This window comes from Garra rufa, chromosome 20, assembly GCF_049309525.1.
Source record: "Garra rufa chromosome 20, GarRuf1.0, whole genome shotgun sequence".
Classification (NCBI taxonomy): domain Eukaryota; kingdom Metazoa; phylum Chordata; class Actinopteri; order Cypriniformes; family Cyprinidae; genus Garra; species Garra rufa.
The window spans coordinates 23305311-23324107 of NC_133380.1; the positions used below are offsets into that span (position 1 = coordinate 23305311).

An 18797-nucleotide genomic window follows, 5' to 3' on the forward strand; every position below is an offset into this window, starting at 1 on the left:
GGCTGCATTCTGTCACGTGAAATTAGGGAGGTCTGGGTCCAAATGCAGGTAAGTATAGTTTAATAAAATAATAACAAACTAAACAAACAAAACAAAAAGCCAACACGGCAGAACACAACATAAACTCAAATGAACAAAACAGGGAACAAGGTCTAAGGCCAGGATAACAGGAACACAGAGCAGACAGACAGTACAAAAGACAATGCAGCCATGAAACAGGAGTGAAAAGTGAGAGTTCTTATAGTCCAGAAGATGTGAACAGATGTGAGTGATCAGTGCTGATGACAAAGACAGGTGAATGCAATCAGGAAGTGTAGTGCAGGAACAGCGACCTCGGGAGGCTGAGGGAAGACCCACAGCCCCGATCATGACACCTTGTTTCTCCTGAACAGTTAAACTGCCTGCTGTTCTTCAGAAAAATCCTTTAGACCTCACAATTTCTTTGGTTTTTCATCATTTTTGTGTATTTTAACTTTTTCCAACAATGACTGTATGATTTTGAGATCCATTTTTTCACACTGAGGACAACTGAGGGACTCGTATGAAACTATTATAGAAGGTTTAAACGCTCACTGATGCTTTAGAAAAAACATGATGCATTAAGAGCTGGGGAGTATCTTCTGTAGCTTCTAAATGGCAGTATTACATGGGGGGAAAGGAGATTTAGGCAAAATAAGAAAAATTTACACAACTTCATTCTGTTCAAAAGTTTTCACTCCCCGGCTCTTAAAGCATCGTGAAGCACCATTGAGCGTTTGAACCTTCTCTAATAGTTGCATATGAGTCCCTCAGTTGTCCTCAGTGTGAAAAGATGGATCTCAAAATCACACTGTCATTGTTGGAAAGGGGTCAAATATACAAAAATGCTGAAAAACCAAAAATTTGTGGGACCTGAAGGATTTTTTGAAGAACAGCAGGCAGTTTAACTGTTCGGGACAAACAAGGGTCTCATGAATAACCATCAAAGGAGTCATTTTTATAAATTTAACTATTATTTTCTCTTGTGGACTGTATGTAAACGTCTTTTATGTGAAATGTCTTATTCAGGTCAGTACTTTCATTTTGTAAGATCCCTCTTATTTTGCAGATTCTGCAAGATGTACCTAAGCTTTGACTTCAACTTGTGTATTTATATGTGATGACAATTATTAAATTGACCGATTTGCACCAAAGACCAGAACTATCCATAAAAATGCACTATAATAGGCCGTTCACACAGAACAAGTTTTTGCTTTCTACTGCGCTGCTTTTTTAACGTTATTCTATGTTAACATGGATATGTTTGACTATTGCACTTGCATCTTTTGCAGCATATCTTGCATAACAGTTCAGAGTTAAAAGAATTAAACTTTTAAAAACATGTCTAGACGCGTCTCATTACACTACTTGTGTTTCATGTTTTTGACACAAAAACATGTTAAGTGTCAACAACCTTGAACCTTGCACTCCACTGTGCTGTTTTCCATTGTTTTTCTGTTAACAGATGGACATGTTTGACTTTTGCATATGCGTTTTTTGCAGGATCTCACATAATAGTTAAAAGAATTAAAACTTTTAAAAAACATGTCTCGAGACCCTTTTCCCATTCCACTGCTCGCGTTTCAAGAGTCAAGACCTTGAACATGTTTTTGCACTTCACTGTGCTTTTTTCCATAGTTTTTCTATGTAAATATGTGCTAAATATTAGCAACCCAGGGTCTTGAAAATACATGCCTCTATATATTTCTGCAACAACGTAATTACATACCTTACTGCACTTTTCGCAGAATTGAAATGCCCAGAGAGTGGTGTTAAAACACTCACAGGGTTCGTACGGGAGCTCTTCATCACTCAAATGCAACTGAGCAAACCAGAATTTAAAAAAATATATATAATTTGTATAATAAGCATTACATTATTTACAAACCAGTTATTTAGTTGTCATCAGTGGTTCATAAGATCATCTAGAAAGTGTAAGTAAATGTAATCTAAATGTACATTTATACATACTATTGACCACAATATTCTTTTAAATAGACTTAAAAATTATGTTGGCATTAGTGGTACTGTACTGGCTTGGTTCGAATCGTACTTATCTGACCGCCATCAATTCGTAGCAGTGAATGACGAGGTATCATATCAATCACAAGTGCAGTATGGAGTACCTCAAGGCTCAGTACTAGGGCCATTACTTTTTACACTTTATATGTTACCCTTGGGAGATATCATCAGGAAACATGGTGTTAGCTTTCATTGTTATGCTGATGATACACAGCTCTATATTTCTTCATGGCCTGGCGAAACATACCAATTTTAAAAACTAACAGAATCTAGATTAAATCTAGATTAAAGACCCATCTCTTTAACCTGGCCTACACTTAATATATTTCATAATCCAAATCCGTTAAAGGATTGTTAGGCTGCATTATTTAGGTCAACCGGAACCAGGGACACTTCCTATAACACCTGATGTACTCGTTGCATCAGAAGAAGAATGGCATCTACGCTAATATTAGTATCTTTCCTTCTTATTCCGAGGTCACCGTAGCCACCTGTATCCAGATCAGACGGTCACTGCAGTCTCCCGGATCTAGTCCGTGCCCATCAGCACCCAGAGATATCCTCTACAGCCCTGAATGTCAGCAGAGACCATATCAAAGACAGATCATCAGTGAAGACCTCATCACCTAGACGGCCATCGACGCAAGACAGCGAAAACCAGATGAGTCCTCTCCAATCTGATTTTGTGGCAACTTGGAACTCTTGCATCTACATTAATATTAGTCTGTTTGTTTCATATTCCCAGGTCACCATAGCCACCAGATCCAGTCTGTATCCAGATCAGATGGTCACTGCAGTCCCCCGGATCCAGTCCAAACCTAGACCAGATGGTGGATCAACACCTACAGCCGAATGTCAGCGGATATCGTGTCAACTACATGAGCCCCAGAGACAGATCATCAAGAAAGAACTCCTACCCTAAACGGCCACCAGCACAAGGCCATGGGAACCAGATGAGTCCTCCCCAATTTGACTTTGTTGCAATATGGAACTCTTGCATTATTACTGACATTTTATTTTATTATTTTAATACTGTAAGGTTGCTTTGACACAACTTGTATTGTAAAAAGCTCTGTATAAATAATCTTGACTTGACTTGACTTGACATTAATTAGAAATATAGTAATAGCATGTTAATAAATGATTTATTAACACATATTCCTACTGTAATTAATGATTAATTCAGGTAGTTATAAAACATTTAGTAGTTGTCAGTTAACTGTTTTTGTGAGCTCATCTAAAGTGAAGACTGTTTGTACCTAAGCTTTTACAAAGATGATTTAAAGGCTCAGTTATCTTCTAAAGAGAAAAAGGATACAAACACAACAGAGTAATACATAACATGTGTATGTATATATATATATATATATATATATATATATATATATATACAGTCAAGCCCGAAATCATTCATACGCCTTGCAAATTATGATTAATTTGAAATGCAAATTAAGTTGCTTTTATTCAACCAGCATTTTTTTTTTTTTTTTGACTGGAAATGACACAGGCTTTTTCCAACAGATAATAAGACGATGTACAAGAGGCATCATTGTGGAAAAAAAACATTTCTCCGCTTTTATTTACATTTGAAAAAAAAGTGGCATGTCCAAAATTATTCATACCCTTTGCAAACTGTCACAGTATATGTAGTCTCAGCCTCAGACGTCACGCCCACGGAACGTTGGCTAAACGTCTGATGCATATGGTACACTTAACTGGAAACACTTCAGGAATGTCGAAGTCGTCATCTGATTAGTTGAATTTGACCGGATTTCCGGGAGACGCGAGTGTCGCGTTTATTTTCGGTCCACCGGGAAACAAAGCGCAAACTGATTTACTCGCATTTTGCTAAAATGTGCTCATGCAGACGCCATTGTTGTTATACACGTTTGCGACGTTCGCGAACAAATTACTGACTTACTGCTTGCTCTCCCTCTTCTTATTTAACTTTCAATGCTGGTTATTTCAATGACTGACTTGTTGCACGCCAGTCTGTTGTTGTGGGGGCATTACCACGCCCCGAAACGTGACGCTGAACGAAACTAACTGTGATTGGTTGTTTGACATGTCGGTCAAACGACCTTATGGGCGGGCCTTGCCAATGAAAGCTGCTATGAATTCCAGACCTTCAGCCGTCAGTCTGAAGGTCTGGCTACGCGAGACTACAGTATATGGGACAATCCAAAGTTCTATACCATTCCAAATAGTCAAAGCTGTTCTAAAGCATCCTAATTACCCTGATTCATTGGGAACAGCTTTAATCAACTCTGTTTTAATCAGCTCTGTTTTAATCAACTCAACAGGTGAAAAACAGAAGCTCTCCGCTGTTGGTTTGTGGACAGTCATGGCTAAGACAAAGGAGCTCACTGAGGACCTGCGCATTGTGGCTGCTCACAAGTCAGGAAACGTCTATAAGACCATATCTAAATGTTTTGAAGTTGCAGTGGCTACAGTGCAAAGTATTATTCAAAAATACAAGATGTTCCACCCTGTGAAAAATCTCAGAGGACGTGGTCGGAAGCCAAAAGTGACACCTGTGCTGGCCAGGAGGATAGTGAGAGAGGTAAAAAAGAATTCAAGGATCACCACCAAGGCCATCCTGATGAATCTGGGCTCTGCTGGTGGCAACATCTCAAGGCAGACAGTTCAACAGACACTGCACACCGCTGGGTTCCACAGACGCGGACCAAGGAGGACACCAATTCTCCAGATAAGGCACACAAAAACCCACGTGGCCTTTGCAAATGCTCATCTGGACAAAGAAGAAGACTTCTGGTCTTCTGTTTTATGGTCAGATGAAACAAAATGTAATTGTTTGGGCACAATGATGTAGCCTTCATTTGGCGTAAAAAAGGAGTAGCCTTCAACCCTAAGAACACCATCCCCACTGTCAAACATGGTGGTGGGAACCTAATGTTTTAGGGGTGTTTTTCAGCCGGTGGACCAGGGAACCTAATCACAGTAAACGGCACCATGAAAATGGAGCAATACATCAAAATTCTCAACAACAACATCAGGCAGTCTGCAGAGAAACTGGCCTTGGGCACTAGTTGACATTTCAGCACAACGACCCAAAACACACAGCAAAAGTGGTGAAGAAATGGTTAGCAGACAAAAATATTAACATTTTGCAGTGGCCCAGCCAGAGTCCTGACTTAAATCCAATTGAGAATCTGTGGAGGGAGCTAAAGATCAGGGGGATGGCAAGGAGACCCTCCAACCTGAAAGAGTTGGAGCTCATCGCTAAAGATGAATGGGCAAAAATACCAGTGGAGACATGCTAAAAGCTGATCAGCAATTATAGGAAGCATTTGATTGTAATAGCCAATAAAGGCTTTTCTATTGATTTTTGAGAAGGGTACGAATAATTTTGGAAATGACATTTTTTGTTCAAATGTAAATAAAAGATTGTAACGAATCAATCCACTGAGACGGCGAGGTGTGATGAACCCAAGTGCAGTTTATTTACAGTGACGATAATCCATAAATCCAAACAATCCAAACGTGAAACATAATCCAGACAATGACTTGACATAAACTTGACAGACTTGACTTGAACAGACTTGACTTGACTTGGCATGAAACAGACTTGACAAAAACTTGAACAAACACCCACCGGACAGCAGTTTACAACATTATTACTACTTCACAACTTCAATACGCGACAGGGAACCATTCAAACACAAGGGCTATTTATACTAGACAATACAGGTCACATGACACAAACAACCAATGAGAAACAAGGAACAAGACCATAGCAATGAAGACAACCAATCAGAACAAGACACATGGAACTAAGGGACCAATAAGGAATACACAAGGGCAAGGGAAGCAAGACACAACAGCATGAAATGATTACATAATAAAAGACATGAAAACATGAACATGAAACAAAACCCCAAAACAAAACCCAAACCACCCATTACATTTCCCCCCCTCTAAGGGCGGCTCCAGACGCCCTAAAACACCACCCAAAACAAAACCCAAAAGTGTCCAGGAGGGTGGTGGAGCAAAGACAGTTTGTGGGGGTGGGACGGTGGGCCGGGTCCATGCAGGGGAACAGGATCAGAGTTGGGGCCTAGACCTTGGAGCCGAGGCAGACAGTGGAGCAATGGAGGTCCTGGGGCGTGGGGTAATAGCAGACAGTGAGGCAGTGGAGGACCTGGGCCGTGGAACAGAGGCAGGCAGTGAAGCAATGGAGGTCGTGGGCCGTGGAGCAATGGCAGATGGTGTAACACTGGAGGACCTGGGCCGTGAAGCAGAGGCAGACTGTGGCATAGTGGAGGACCTGGACCATGAAGCAGTGGTAGACTGTGGAACATTGGAGGGCCTGGGGCATGGGGCAATGACAGACAGAGAAGCTCTGGAGGACGTGGGCCATGGAGATATGGCAGACAGTGGAACAATGGTGGACCTGGACCGTGGAGTGATGGCAGACAGTGAAGCTCTGGAGGATCAGGGCCATGAAACAGTGGCAGACTGTGGAGTAGTGGAAGCCATGGCGGGGCAGGCAGAGCAGGAAGCCATGGCGGAGCCGGCAGAGCAGGAGGCCTTGGCGGTGCAGGCAGAGCGTGAAGCCTTGGCAGAGCAGGCAGAGCAGGAAGCCTTGGCGGAGCAGGCAGCCTTGGCGGAGCAGGCAGAGCAGGAGGCCTTGGCGGAGCAGGCAGAGCAGGAAGCCTTGGCGGAGCAGGCAGAGCAGGAAGCCTTGGCGGAGCAGGCAGAGCAGGAAGCCTTGGCGGAGCAGGCAGAGCAGGAGGCCTTGGCGGAGCAGGCAGAGCAGGAGGCCTTGGCGGAGCAGGCAGAGCAGGAGGCCTTGGCGGAGCAGGCAGAGCAGGAGGCCTTGGCGGAGCAGGCAGAGCAGGAAGCCTTGGCGGAGCAGGCAGAGCAGGAAGCCTTGGCGGAGCAGGCAGAGCAGGAAGCCTTGGCGGAGCAGGCAGAGCAGGAGGCCTTGGCGGAGCAGGCAGAGCAGGAGGCCTTGGCGGAGCAGGCAGAGCAGGAGGCCTTGGCGGAGCAGGCAGAGCAGGAAGCCTTGGCGGAGCAGGCAGAGCAGGAAGCCTTGGCGGTGCAGGCAGAGCGTGAAGCCTTGGCGGTGCAGGCAGAGCAGGAGGCCTTGGCGGAGCAGGCATAGCATGAAGCCTTGGCGGTGCAGGCAGAGCAGGAGGCCTTGGCGGTGCAGGCAGAGCAGGAAGACTAGGCGGCGCAGGCAGAGCAGGAAGCCTTGGCGGTGCAGGCAGAGCAGGAAGCCATGGCGGAGCCGGCAGAGCAGGAAATCCCGCTATGGACGCCGCCTCGGTAAGAGGCATGGGCGCAGCGGGTTCGTGGACAGACGTGGCCTCTGGGACGCAGTGAGCAGCCCACACACTTAAAATGGCGATGGCCATCACAGGCAGCGCAGTGGATAGAGGGGGGCCCACCAGGCTAGTGGGTGTGTGGCTTGGGAGAGTTGGCTCTGCGTGGCTCGGAAGCGTCGGTTCCGCGGGTATGCCTGCAGCCCGTACCGACACTAAAGGAGGGCTCAGTATGCTGGCAATCAAGACCTGATGAGGCTCTGAAGGATAAATTGAGGCTTGGCATGGCTCTGGCGTGGCGGCCATCTTGGCCGGGGACTCTGGTGTGGCGGCCATCTTGGCCGGGGACTCTGGCGTGGCGGCCATCTTGACAACAGGCTTAGGGATGGCAGCCATCTTGGGTGCAGACTCTGGTATGGCAGCTATGATGGTTGAAGGCTCTGGAAGGGCAGTCATGACAGGTGTAGACTCTGGAGCAGCAGCCATCTTGTGAACAGGCTTTGGGATGGCGGCCATCTTGTAAGCAGACTCTGGAATGGCGGCCATGACAGGTGCGGACTCTGGAGCGGCAGCCATCTTGTGAACAGGCTTTGGAATGGCAGCTATCTTGTGTAGTGGCTCTGGAAGGACAGCCATCTTGTGAATATTCTCTGGAGCGGCAGCCATCTTGTGAACAGGCTCTGGGATGACGGCCATGACAGGTGTAGACTCTGGAGCGGCAGCCATCTTGTGAACAGGCTTTGGAATGGCGGCCATCTTGTGAGCATATTCTGGAGCGGCGGCCATCTTGTGAACAGGCTCTGGGATGGCAGCCATCTTGGGTGCAGACTTTGCGTGAGTAGGCCCTGGAATGGCAGGCTTGGCGTGAGTAGGCCCTGGAATGGCAGGCTTGGCGTGAGCAGGCCCTGGAGCGGCAGGCTTGGCGTGAGCAGGCCCTGGAATGGCAGGCTTGGCGTGAGCAGGCCCTGGAGTGGTCCTTGAAGCAGCAGTCATGACGTGAGGAGGCTGTGGTGTGGTAGGTGTAATGTGAGCAGGCCCTGAAGCGGTAGACATGACGTGAGCAGGCCCTGAAGCGGCAGACATGACGTGAGCAGGCCCTGAAGCAGCAGACATGACGTGAGCAGGCCCTGAAGCAGCAGACATGACGTGAGCAGGCCCTGAAGCAGCAGACATGACGTGAGCAGGCCCTGAAGCAGCAGACATGACGTGAGCAGGCCCTGAAGCAGCAGACATGACGTGAGCAGGCCCTGAAGCAGCAGACATGACGTGAGCAGGCCCTGAAGCAGCAGACATGACGTGAACAGGCCCTGGAGCATTAGACATGACGTGAGCAGGCTTTGAAGCAGCAGGCAGGATGTGAGCAGGCTTTGAAACAGTAGGCATGACGTGAGCAGGCTTTGGTTCGGCAGACGTGACTTGAGCAGGGTTTGAAGCAACAGGAATGACGGTAGCAGGCTTTGAAGCAACAGGCATGACGTGAACAATTCCAGACATGACAGAAAAATTGGGAGATACTGGGGGATAGCAGGGTTCCTCATTAGCAATCCCCACAGTAAATGGTGAACCAGCTAGCAGCAAAGCATAGTCAATATACTGCTCTAGGGTAGCAGGGCCATTGCTGTTGGGCATTACATAGTTCAAACAGTCCTTAAGCCCATTTCGGAAAATACCCTTTAAAGCAGTGTCATTAAAAGCCACCAAATGGCACAGTCCACAAAAGTCCTGAACGTACTCCTCGATCGCCCTGTCGCCTTGACGAAGGCAGAGGAGGCGCGAAACTGCTGGGTTCATGATTGGCGGTCGCGTATTCTGTAGCAAATCAATCCACTGAGACGGCGAGGTGTGATGAACCCAAGTGCAGTTTATTTACAGTGACGATAATCCATAAATCCAAACAATCCAAACGTGAAACATAATCCAGACAATGACTTGACATAAACTTGACAGACTTGACTTGAACAGACTTGACTTGACTTGGCATGAAACAGACTTGACAAAAACTTGAACAAACACCCACCGGACAGCAGTTTACAACATTATTACTACTTCACAACTTCAATACGCGACAGGGAACCATTCAAACACAAGGGCTATTTATACTAGACAATACAGGTCACATGACACAAACAACCAATGAGAAACAAGGAACAAGACCATAGCAATGAAGACAACCAATCAGAACAAGACACATGGAACTAAGGGACCAATAAGGAATACACAAGGGCAAGGGAAGCAAGACACAACAGCATGAAATGATTACATAATAAAAGACATGAAAACATGAACATGAAACAAAACCCCAAAACAAAACCCAAACCACCCATTACAAAGATAAGTAATCATTTTTTCCACAATGACGCCTCTTGTACATCGTCTTATTATCTTCTGGGAGACATCTGTGTCATTTCTAATAAAAAAAAAAAAACTTTGTTGAATAAAAGTAACTTTACGTCAGAATTTGCCAGGGATATGAATAATTTCGGGCTTGACTGTGTGTGTGTATATATATATATATATATGCAAAAAATTAAACTGTACAACTAAGTAACAAAAGTAACAAAAAAGTAACAATATAAGTAACAAAAAAATGTACATATAAATACAAAATAAGCAACAAAATGAATATACATCAACAAAATAAGCAAAATATTTTTGCTTATATATAACAAGGTTTTAAATATAAATATATAAATATAACAAGGTTTTCTTGTTTCAGTTTCATGGCTGAGGCCAAGTGTGGCAAATTTCAAATAAATTCTACATTTCAAACTGAAGACTCACAATTAGCTGAAATAAAAAAAATATCAAATATATTCAACAAATGATCAATGTTATGCTTTCTAAATGATATTAACCAATGACATCTCTTAAATAACTGGTCTGTTAAAAATATAATACTTAATTTAGAGATGATTAACTGATCATAAATAAATTATGAAAATGCATTTTATAAAAACATTATAGATATGCTTATAAAACAGGAACAAAACATTTATAGCTGCATTTATAAACTGCTTACTACTGTATATTAATGTGGGGATAATGCTTTATAAATTATGAATTAACCATTTACTAATGTTTAACTAATGAGTCGTAGCGTGCAGTTATTATAAAGTGTTACCAAACTTTGTACCTGTAAATGATACAAGGAATAAAAGTTGTACTGCCTCTAGTGTTCATTTCAACTGGAAATTGCAGTGATTCCCACATATGTTTTTTTGTTTTGCACATATTTCCAATGAGCCTATGTTGTTTGTTAGTGTTCCACTTGTGTCTCACATTTTTGCAGCATCTCATGCATGACATGTATTCTAAAAACACAGTGCTCAATTTAAAGAATATCTCTAGACCTTGCATTTGTACTAATCCACAGCCCTGTGCCTTACAAGTTTTAAATGGACAACACATTCTGGGTAAATGATCCAGAACATGACTAATTTCATATTAACACCTACATTTAAATGCTGGAAATAGACAGAGATTGTGCAGTTTGCTTTTCTGTTCATGATTAGGCTGTTAACCCGAGATAACTTTTATCTAGAACATCTTTAATTATTCAAGAGCTTTATACATACGTCAATAACCAATGTCTGCAGACTTTGCAATGTCATTTATCTTTAAAAAACCCTTCCCAAGTGTCCTCAAAACCCAAGTTTTACGTCTCCTTGCGAATGCCCGGAACGGCAATATTACTTTGTAGCTGGTAGTCATACGCAGTAATTAATTTCAGCTGTCAAAGCAAGCAGCACATCACTCTAATTCAAAGACTAGACGAGATGTCATTTGCTTTCCATACTTACTTTTCATTATTTCATAGTCTAGTATCCATAAATTATTCAATCTAAGCATTTTACATCATGGATTATTTATGCTTTGTAGCACTTTGACAAATTGTATTGTGACAGCGGTGCCAATGGAGAATTCCCCAGAACTGGATATGAAGGGAATGTCATTCAAATACATTCAGAGTTCGGGGATGATCCAGCATGTGTGCTCAGTTCTGTAATAAACATTCCCCAGTCCCGGTGTTTACAACAGCTCCCTCATAGCACATGATAATCAATTGTTTATATCAAGGTTTCAATTCACTTTCTACACAAACACAGCCGTAAGAAATTTGCACTCCGAGCGAATATAAATTAAACCAACAACGGATGACAGCCCGCGTAGAAAAAGCACAGCTTATGTTTATCTTTGCTTTAGGTTTTGTTTCTTTTTATTGTTGCGGAGAACGCTGGGAACGTGCCACCCCATGGAGCAAGCCAGTGTTTAAGTGGGCTCCTGGGACGGTGAGAGATTTGAGCACAAACAGTAAACTCTCTTATGAAATCTGCCTGCAATCTTACACTCATTGGCGTTCTCTTTTGCTTTATTTCCACGAGAGGCTCGTCCAGCAGAGCAGAACATCGATCCGCCAATCGAAGATGTGGGTTGTGCACGGCACGTCTCCTCCCAGTCTGTTTAAAACACTTAGAGGTATCGTAAACAGTGGGTGTATATATACATTATGTGAGTATTATAGACTCACATGTGCCAATACCACTCGAACATGTCTACAAATGCGGTGCAGCTGTTCTTTGAAATATTACTGACCTATTGGCGATTCTCATCTCATATTTCTTCTCTCGGCGACTGACCGGATCTGCAACAGCAGGCCGAAGCCACTAGGGAGTGGTGCAGAAATTGTCTTCAAATATTGATTCTTTGAACCAAAAGTGATGTTGGGTCAGAGTACGTATCAGGTTCATCCTCAGAGCATGGCAGCCCCTTGGGACCACAAGAGTAGAGTCTTCATTCCATCATTACATCAGGATTTAACAGCTTTCTGCTTCCCCGGAGAACATCTTAACGCAACAAAGCCTTCTTAGATGGATCTGTAAATAAACATATGCAGACCTTTGCAGAAAATGTTAAGTCATCATACATGCACCTCCAGTTGACTACTTGAAGTGAGAACAGGATGAGCTTTTCCCAATAGCAGCTGACCTAAAAATACACCTGGACCATCCCAAGAGAGGGCTGGCGGTATCCTGGGCTTCAGTAATGAGAATTTGAGATGGCACTCAACCCTGTCTCCCAAGGCCCAACACTGGAATCACAGTGGTTCTGATACATTCATCACAGCTCACAAAGCAGACGGTTGGAGTCTGAAGGGGCTTTGAAGACTGGAAGACGTCTGGGCAGGCCCAGGGCGAACCTAGCGTACAGGGCTGTCGTGTAAAGAGAAAACTTCATTCAACACTTCACAAGCCACCAGAGGCCTGAGAAAGACACACAGAGATAAAGACACAATGGACAGTGTCCTTTCTGCAAGTTCGATCCAACCCTGGAAAAGGGTAATGCTCAGCAAGAGCGAACAAAAGGCCCGATTAGAGTTCAGAATTCAAGTTTAGGTTTGGAGGAACTCAGTGAGATTGGAAAGCCAATGATGAATGGTGGAGCTGATTCTATTTCAAACTTTATTACGTTGCAGTATTGGGCATGAGTTATGCCTCTTCACATCAGAGCTTATCTTTAAACATGTTCATTATCTCAGTCAGCACATTGCTAGCCTGTTTTCAGAACTTCACAGAGTACTTTTGAGAGCTTCAGAGTTAAACCAGAAAACAGAAAGTTAAAAACAAGATAACTGTGTATTCTTGTGTAAAAGTGCACTAAGTAACTTTTCTGGTTATGTTTCACTGGTGGGGCACTTGGATTTTATACTGCCACCGAGTTGCATGGATGTACTGTAAAAGTTTTTTGTTTTATTTTTTAAGCAGATTTGGCACCCCCTTATTATTTTTTATGAAACCAACTGTAGGTGTGTTTCCATTACAGATTTGTCCGAAACTTTTGTGATATTTTATAAATGTCGATAAAAACTGATTGCGAAATGACTGCGCTTTTATTAACAGATGTTATGCAATTAAAGCGTCATTTTTTCCTCTTGTGATAAGTCATGACGATCGTTGTTGGTAGGTTTATGAATATCGCAGCCACCGCATTATCCATAATTTCTATTCAAAGGACACGTAGACATGTATTTTGCCGTGGCGCGGCTCGTATAAACACAAGCACTGACTAGAGTTGCCGTGATCCGCTTCAACGGTGTAATGCACTACACTCTTAAAAAATGCTGGCTTATTTTTTAAACCCAGATGCTGGGTTCAACCTGCTTGGTCATTTAATTGGGTTGTTTTTAATATTTGTACCCAGGTGCTGGGTAGTTTTTCTTTAAAGGTCCCATATTGTACACATTTCTGCAGGTTTATTTTAGTTGTTGATGTCCTTAAGAATATATATTTGCGGTATAAGTGGCAAAATCCATCTCAATATATTACAGCTCCTTTTTTAGGAGCTCTGTCAAAAACAGGTAGATTTTGGCCCATCTAATTAATATTCATGAGCCTCTCTTCTGATTGGCCTGTTGTTTTCTGAGTGACGCACAGCCAGGCCAACCACAGGTAACTACGGTCATGTATCGTTGTAGCCGAACCCAGAGCCATAGAGAGAGCCTAGCTTGCTGCTACTCAACAGGATATTTCAGAATGATCATTAATGTTTTTTTCTTTTTCAAACACCGAATGCAGTAAGCTACATAACTGTTGCTTTAGTAAAGCCCCTTTCACAATGCGCGCTGATTCTGGAAAATTAAGGGAACGAGCGCTGTGTGAACAAAAGCCAGAACCATAAAGGCAGTGTTGTAGTGATGATGGACGTTATCATGCGACTCTTCACGACGAAAAAATACGTGCAAAGTGGAATGAAGTGGCGATCGGGCAGAGCCAGCTCCTCACTATCAGCGCTGAAGCACAGATTGTTCATCAGGTTAGTTTCAGTTTAGTGAAACGTACGCGTTGCATTACATCTCACATCCATACGTCACATGTCTTTATGGGTTGTGTGTAAAGCACGCACAGATTCCGGAAAACAACTGTGAATGAACCAAATCAAACAACTCCGGAACAAATCAAGGGACACATTATGCGTGTATTTACTGGAATGGCTGTGTGAAAGAGGCTGAAGTTGACGTGCCACTGGTCTCTTATATTCAGGTTGTTCTGAAGCCTGTGCAATGATGTAGTTTCGACATCTATCAACTGAATAGCGTTTTCTCGACTTGTTTTTGTGTTGTTGTTGCTTAGCAATGTTATGGACACAATATTGTCTGGGTTTGACAAAAGGAGGGTGGGACGGTGCTTGGTGACTGAAGGCGGTGACTGAGTAGATCGGACGTCACATCTGTACGGAAGTCACAGCGGCTCGTGAAAATGAACAGCTACTTTAAGCAGGCTGTGTGTAGTTTACTGTGGATTGACTGTTTTGAAACTCATATGGTAGTTACATAGCCCCTAGACCTCAGTTATCATGAAAAAAGCCAGGAAATTTTGATTTTGACAATATGGGACCTTTAACTAAGCTGCTGGGTCATTTTTATTGGGTTATTAAATATTGTTTTTTTTTTTACTCAACAGCTGAGTTGAGCCTGTCTCTGATGAAACAACCCAGCTGCTGAGTTACAGTCAAAATGTGGGCTTTTTGCTTCTTCTAACTTTATGAGAGAGCGGTTCACATTGACGCTGATTTGGTGCACTACTTCAGCAAAACAAAGGTTTGAATACATTTTGTTTCATTTATAAATTCTTTACAGTGCTGTAAATTTTATTCTTTTATGCAAAGCAACATACAAGGCAATCACCTGTGTCAGCAGCGGTCATTTCACACAGTGAAACGCCTTATTCCTTGCATAACAAATTTTATTCGTTATAATACTGAATTTGATTTATTTGATGTTAAAATATGTTCTCTAATCTTAGTATTGTTTTTTAATGGGCAGGTTACGGAGTCAGTCACGCCATCTTTCAGCTATGAGTGAAACACGAAGTGGCGTTCTAAGGTTCATATTCCCCCAGTGAACAGCAGCCCATCACCGACTTGGATTTCGCCAACACTCCGGGACAAGAATTAGCTTTATTTCGGTGAAAAGTGATTACAGAGATCGAGCGAATACACTTAAATTGAAATGCTATTTTTTACAGGTGCATCTCAATAAATTAGAATGTCATGGAAAAGTTCATTTATTTCAGTAATTCAACTCAAATTGTCAAACTCGTGTATTAAATAAATTCAGTGCACACAGACTTAGGTAGTTTAAGTCTTTGGTTCTTTTAATTGTGATGATTTTGGCTCACATTTAACAAAGAAAAACACCAATTCTCAACAAATTGAATATGGTGACCTATCAGCTAAACAACTCAAAAGACATGCAAAGGTTTCCTGAGCCTTCAAAATGGACTCTCAGTTTGGTTCACTTGGCTACACAATCATGGGGGAAGACTGCTGATCTGACAGTTGTCCAGAAGACAATCATTGACACCCTTCACAAGGAGGGTAGGCCACAAACATTCATTGTCAAAGAAGCTGGCTGTTCACAGAGTGCTGTATCCAAGCATGTTAACAGAAAAAGTGTGGAAGAAAAAGATGCACAACCAACCGAGAGAACCGCAGCCTTGAGAGGCTTGTCAAACAAAAATGAATTCAAGAATTTGGGTGAACTTCACAAGGAATGGACTGAGGCTGGGGTCAAGGCATCAAGAGCCACCACACACAGACGTGTCAAGGAATTTGACTACAGTTGTCGTATTCCTCTTGTTAAACCACTCCTGAACCACAGACAACATCAGATGTGTCTTACCTGGGCTAAGGAGAGGAAGAAATGGTTTCCCAGTGGTCCAAAGTCCTCTTTTCAGATGAGAGCAAGTTTTGTATTTCATTTGGAAACCAAGGTGGAGAAGCTCATAGCCCAAGTTGCTTGAAGTCCAGTGTTAAGTTTCCACAGTCTGTGATGATTTGGGGTGCAATGTCATCTGCTGGTGTTGGTCCACTGTGTTTTTTGAAAACCAAAGTCACTGCATCCGTTTACCAAGAAATTTTAGAGCACTTCATGCTTCCTTCTGCTGATTTCATTCTCCAGCAGGATTTGGCACCTGCCCACACTGCCAAAAGCACCAAAAGTTGGTTAAATGACCATGGTGTGGTGTGCTTGACTGGCCAGCAAGCAAACTCACCAGACCTGAAGATTCTCTATGGGGTATTGTCAAGAGAAAAATAAGAAACAAGAGACCAAAAAATGCAGATGAGCTGAAGGCCACTGTCAAAGAAACCTGGGCTTTCATTCCACCTCAGCAGTGCCACAGACTGATCACCTCCATGCCACACTGAATTGAGGCAGTATTTAAACCAAAAGGAGCCTCTACCAAGTATTGAGTACATATGCAGTAAATTATCATACTTTCCAGAAGGCCAACACTTCATTAAAAATTTTTATTATTATTATTATTATTATTATTATTATTATTATTATTATTATTATTATTATTATTATTGGTCTTATGAAGTATTCTAATTTGTTGAGATAGTGAATTGGTGGGTTTTTGATAAATGTGAGCCAAATCATCACAATTAAAAGAACCAAAGTCTTAAACTACTTTAGTCTGTGTGCATTAAATTTATTTAATACATGGATTTCACAATTTGAGTTGAATTTCTGAAATAAATGAACTTTTCCATGACATTCTAATTTATTGAGATGCACCTGTAAAAGTTTTTTCTAATATTTTTAAACAATAGTTGGCATAAATAAAACAGCCAAGCATGTTGGGTACAAACATTTAACCCAACCAGCTGAGTCAAAATAACCCAGCATGTGTTCTGTCCAGTATTTACCCAGTGCTGGGTTGCCAAATAACCCAAGTTAAGTTGTTTTTAACCAAGCATTTTTTAGAGTGTGCAGACGTGTGAAGTGTAAATAAGAGGTTATTTAAGCATTAATGCCAACGAAAGCTCCTTATACTTGTAAGTGGCCACATATGTACATTAAAGAAGGATTGTGTGACTTAATTATGCCAAGTGAGCTGTAAATGCAAAAAAAACCTTTCTATTTTCTATTGCAGTTTTTGCCAAAAAATATTCCTTTTTGGAATTGCCTGAAAAACCACCACATCTGAGTGCAAAAACTTTTTTTGCGATATATGGGAGTTGAAATTGACGTGTTTCCGTTGGGTGTATTTTCAATTCGCAATTTCAATTTATGCAGTTTGATCGATTATGGAAACGCAGCTAGTGTCTGGCAATAGGGGTTGCCAATTAATTGTACTTGGCAAGCATCATGGCCCAATGTGCCATTTGGAAAATAAAACAGCTTTAATTTTTAAGTAAACAGCATTTTAGCATTCTTATTAATTTATTAATAATTTATAGTATTTAATTTATTTAAATCTAGTAAAAAAATACTTAGTGCACCTTTAAGTGGATCTTTTTACAGAGTAACATGCTTTAGCCAGCTGTCAGTTTTCAACGTTTTTGAAGGGGATTGCATCTGTAAAGCTCACATTACGTAACATCTTACAGCAAAGAGGAGCTGTATTTTACTGCAGTTTACCATTGTTTTACTGAAGACTACATCACTTGCATTTCTACTTTGCATTTGTGGAAGGAAGCTTAATAAATGTTTCTCTCATGAATGCCATCTTACACCGACAGTAAAAGACTAGAAAACGGAAAAACGTCTCCATATGATCTGATCTAGTGCAAAAAAAAATTGCCCATGAATTTTTTATTTGTTGTTATGATGCTATTCAGCAACCCTAATTAGAAGTGCAAAATGACTTAAAGGAAACATTTTCAGGGTAATGACTGGACCCAAAAGAGCAAATTGATAATAACTTGAGAATCACACGTTCAGAGCAATCCCCATCCTACTCATGAATATAAAGTTTGCTGTGTGCTGGGAAGCGGATAAACAGTGTTGAACTACTGTCTCGTCATTGTCAATCTAACACACACTTACAGACACACAAGCTCCACGACAGGTCTGAACTGTCCACAGTTTGTCCTACAAGTCCCACGTACTATAATCTGTCTCACACATGCACACACATACACACAAGAGAGCCGGTGGAAATCCAAACAGTCACTTTTAGCTGATAGATGCAGTCTCTCACATTAGCACCTGTTCGTCCAGCATCTTTCGAACCTCAGGTTTATACAGTACAGAGATCTTTGTCCATCCTCATAACTTCTGTCAAAGCAAGGTGGCCACCTATAGTCTACAATGAGTTTGTCCATCTTTCACATGTACAGAATCCTCTGTAATGTCAGTGTCTTAAACAAGAGAGTCTCCTTTTCCAGTAGGTGTTGGTAAGGAATCTTGAGCCTCTTGGTAGGGCAGCCATGTTCTTGCTATCGTGTGACCTAAGAATAAAAAGATAGGTAGAATTAACATACTACAAAATCACTAGAATTGCAACATCTGCTTTGAGTTGTTTAATCAATATTGTTGTCTTTTTCAGTATTATATCTAAACTTTCTAAAACAAGAACGAAAAAGTGCAAATATATTGTTAGATTTATGTTATAGTAATAAATATACTACATTATATATTTTTTTCTGAAAACAAATGTATAAAATTACTAAATTGTTTAAAAA

At 42.0% G+C, this 18797-nt stretch overlaps 1 protein-coding gene across 1 annotated transcript in view; it reads right to left on the bottom strand.

Annotated features, from left to right (window-relative positions):
• Positions 1 to 17912: 17912 nt before the first annotated feature.
• tafa4b (TAFA chemokine like family member 4b) overlaps positions 17913 to 18797 on the bottom strand; it is a 52970-nt gene continuing 52085 nt past the window's right edge. Inside the window, exon 5 of the mRNA XM_073826093.1 lies at positions 17913 to 18563. Coding sequence (XP_073682194.1) covers positions 18552 to 18563 — 12 coding nt within the window. The 3' untranslated portion in view covers positions 17913 to 18551. The remainder of the gene's footprint in view (positions 18564 to 18797) is intronic.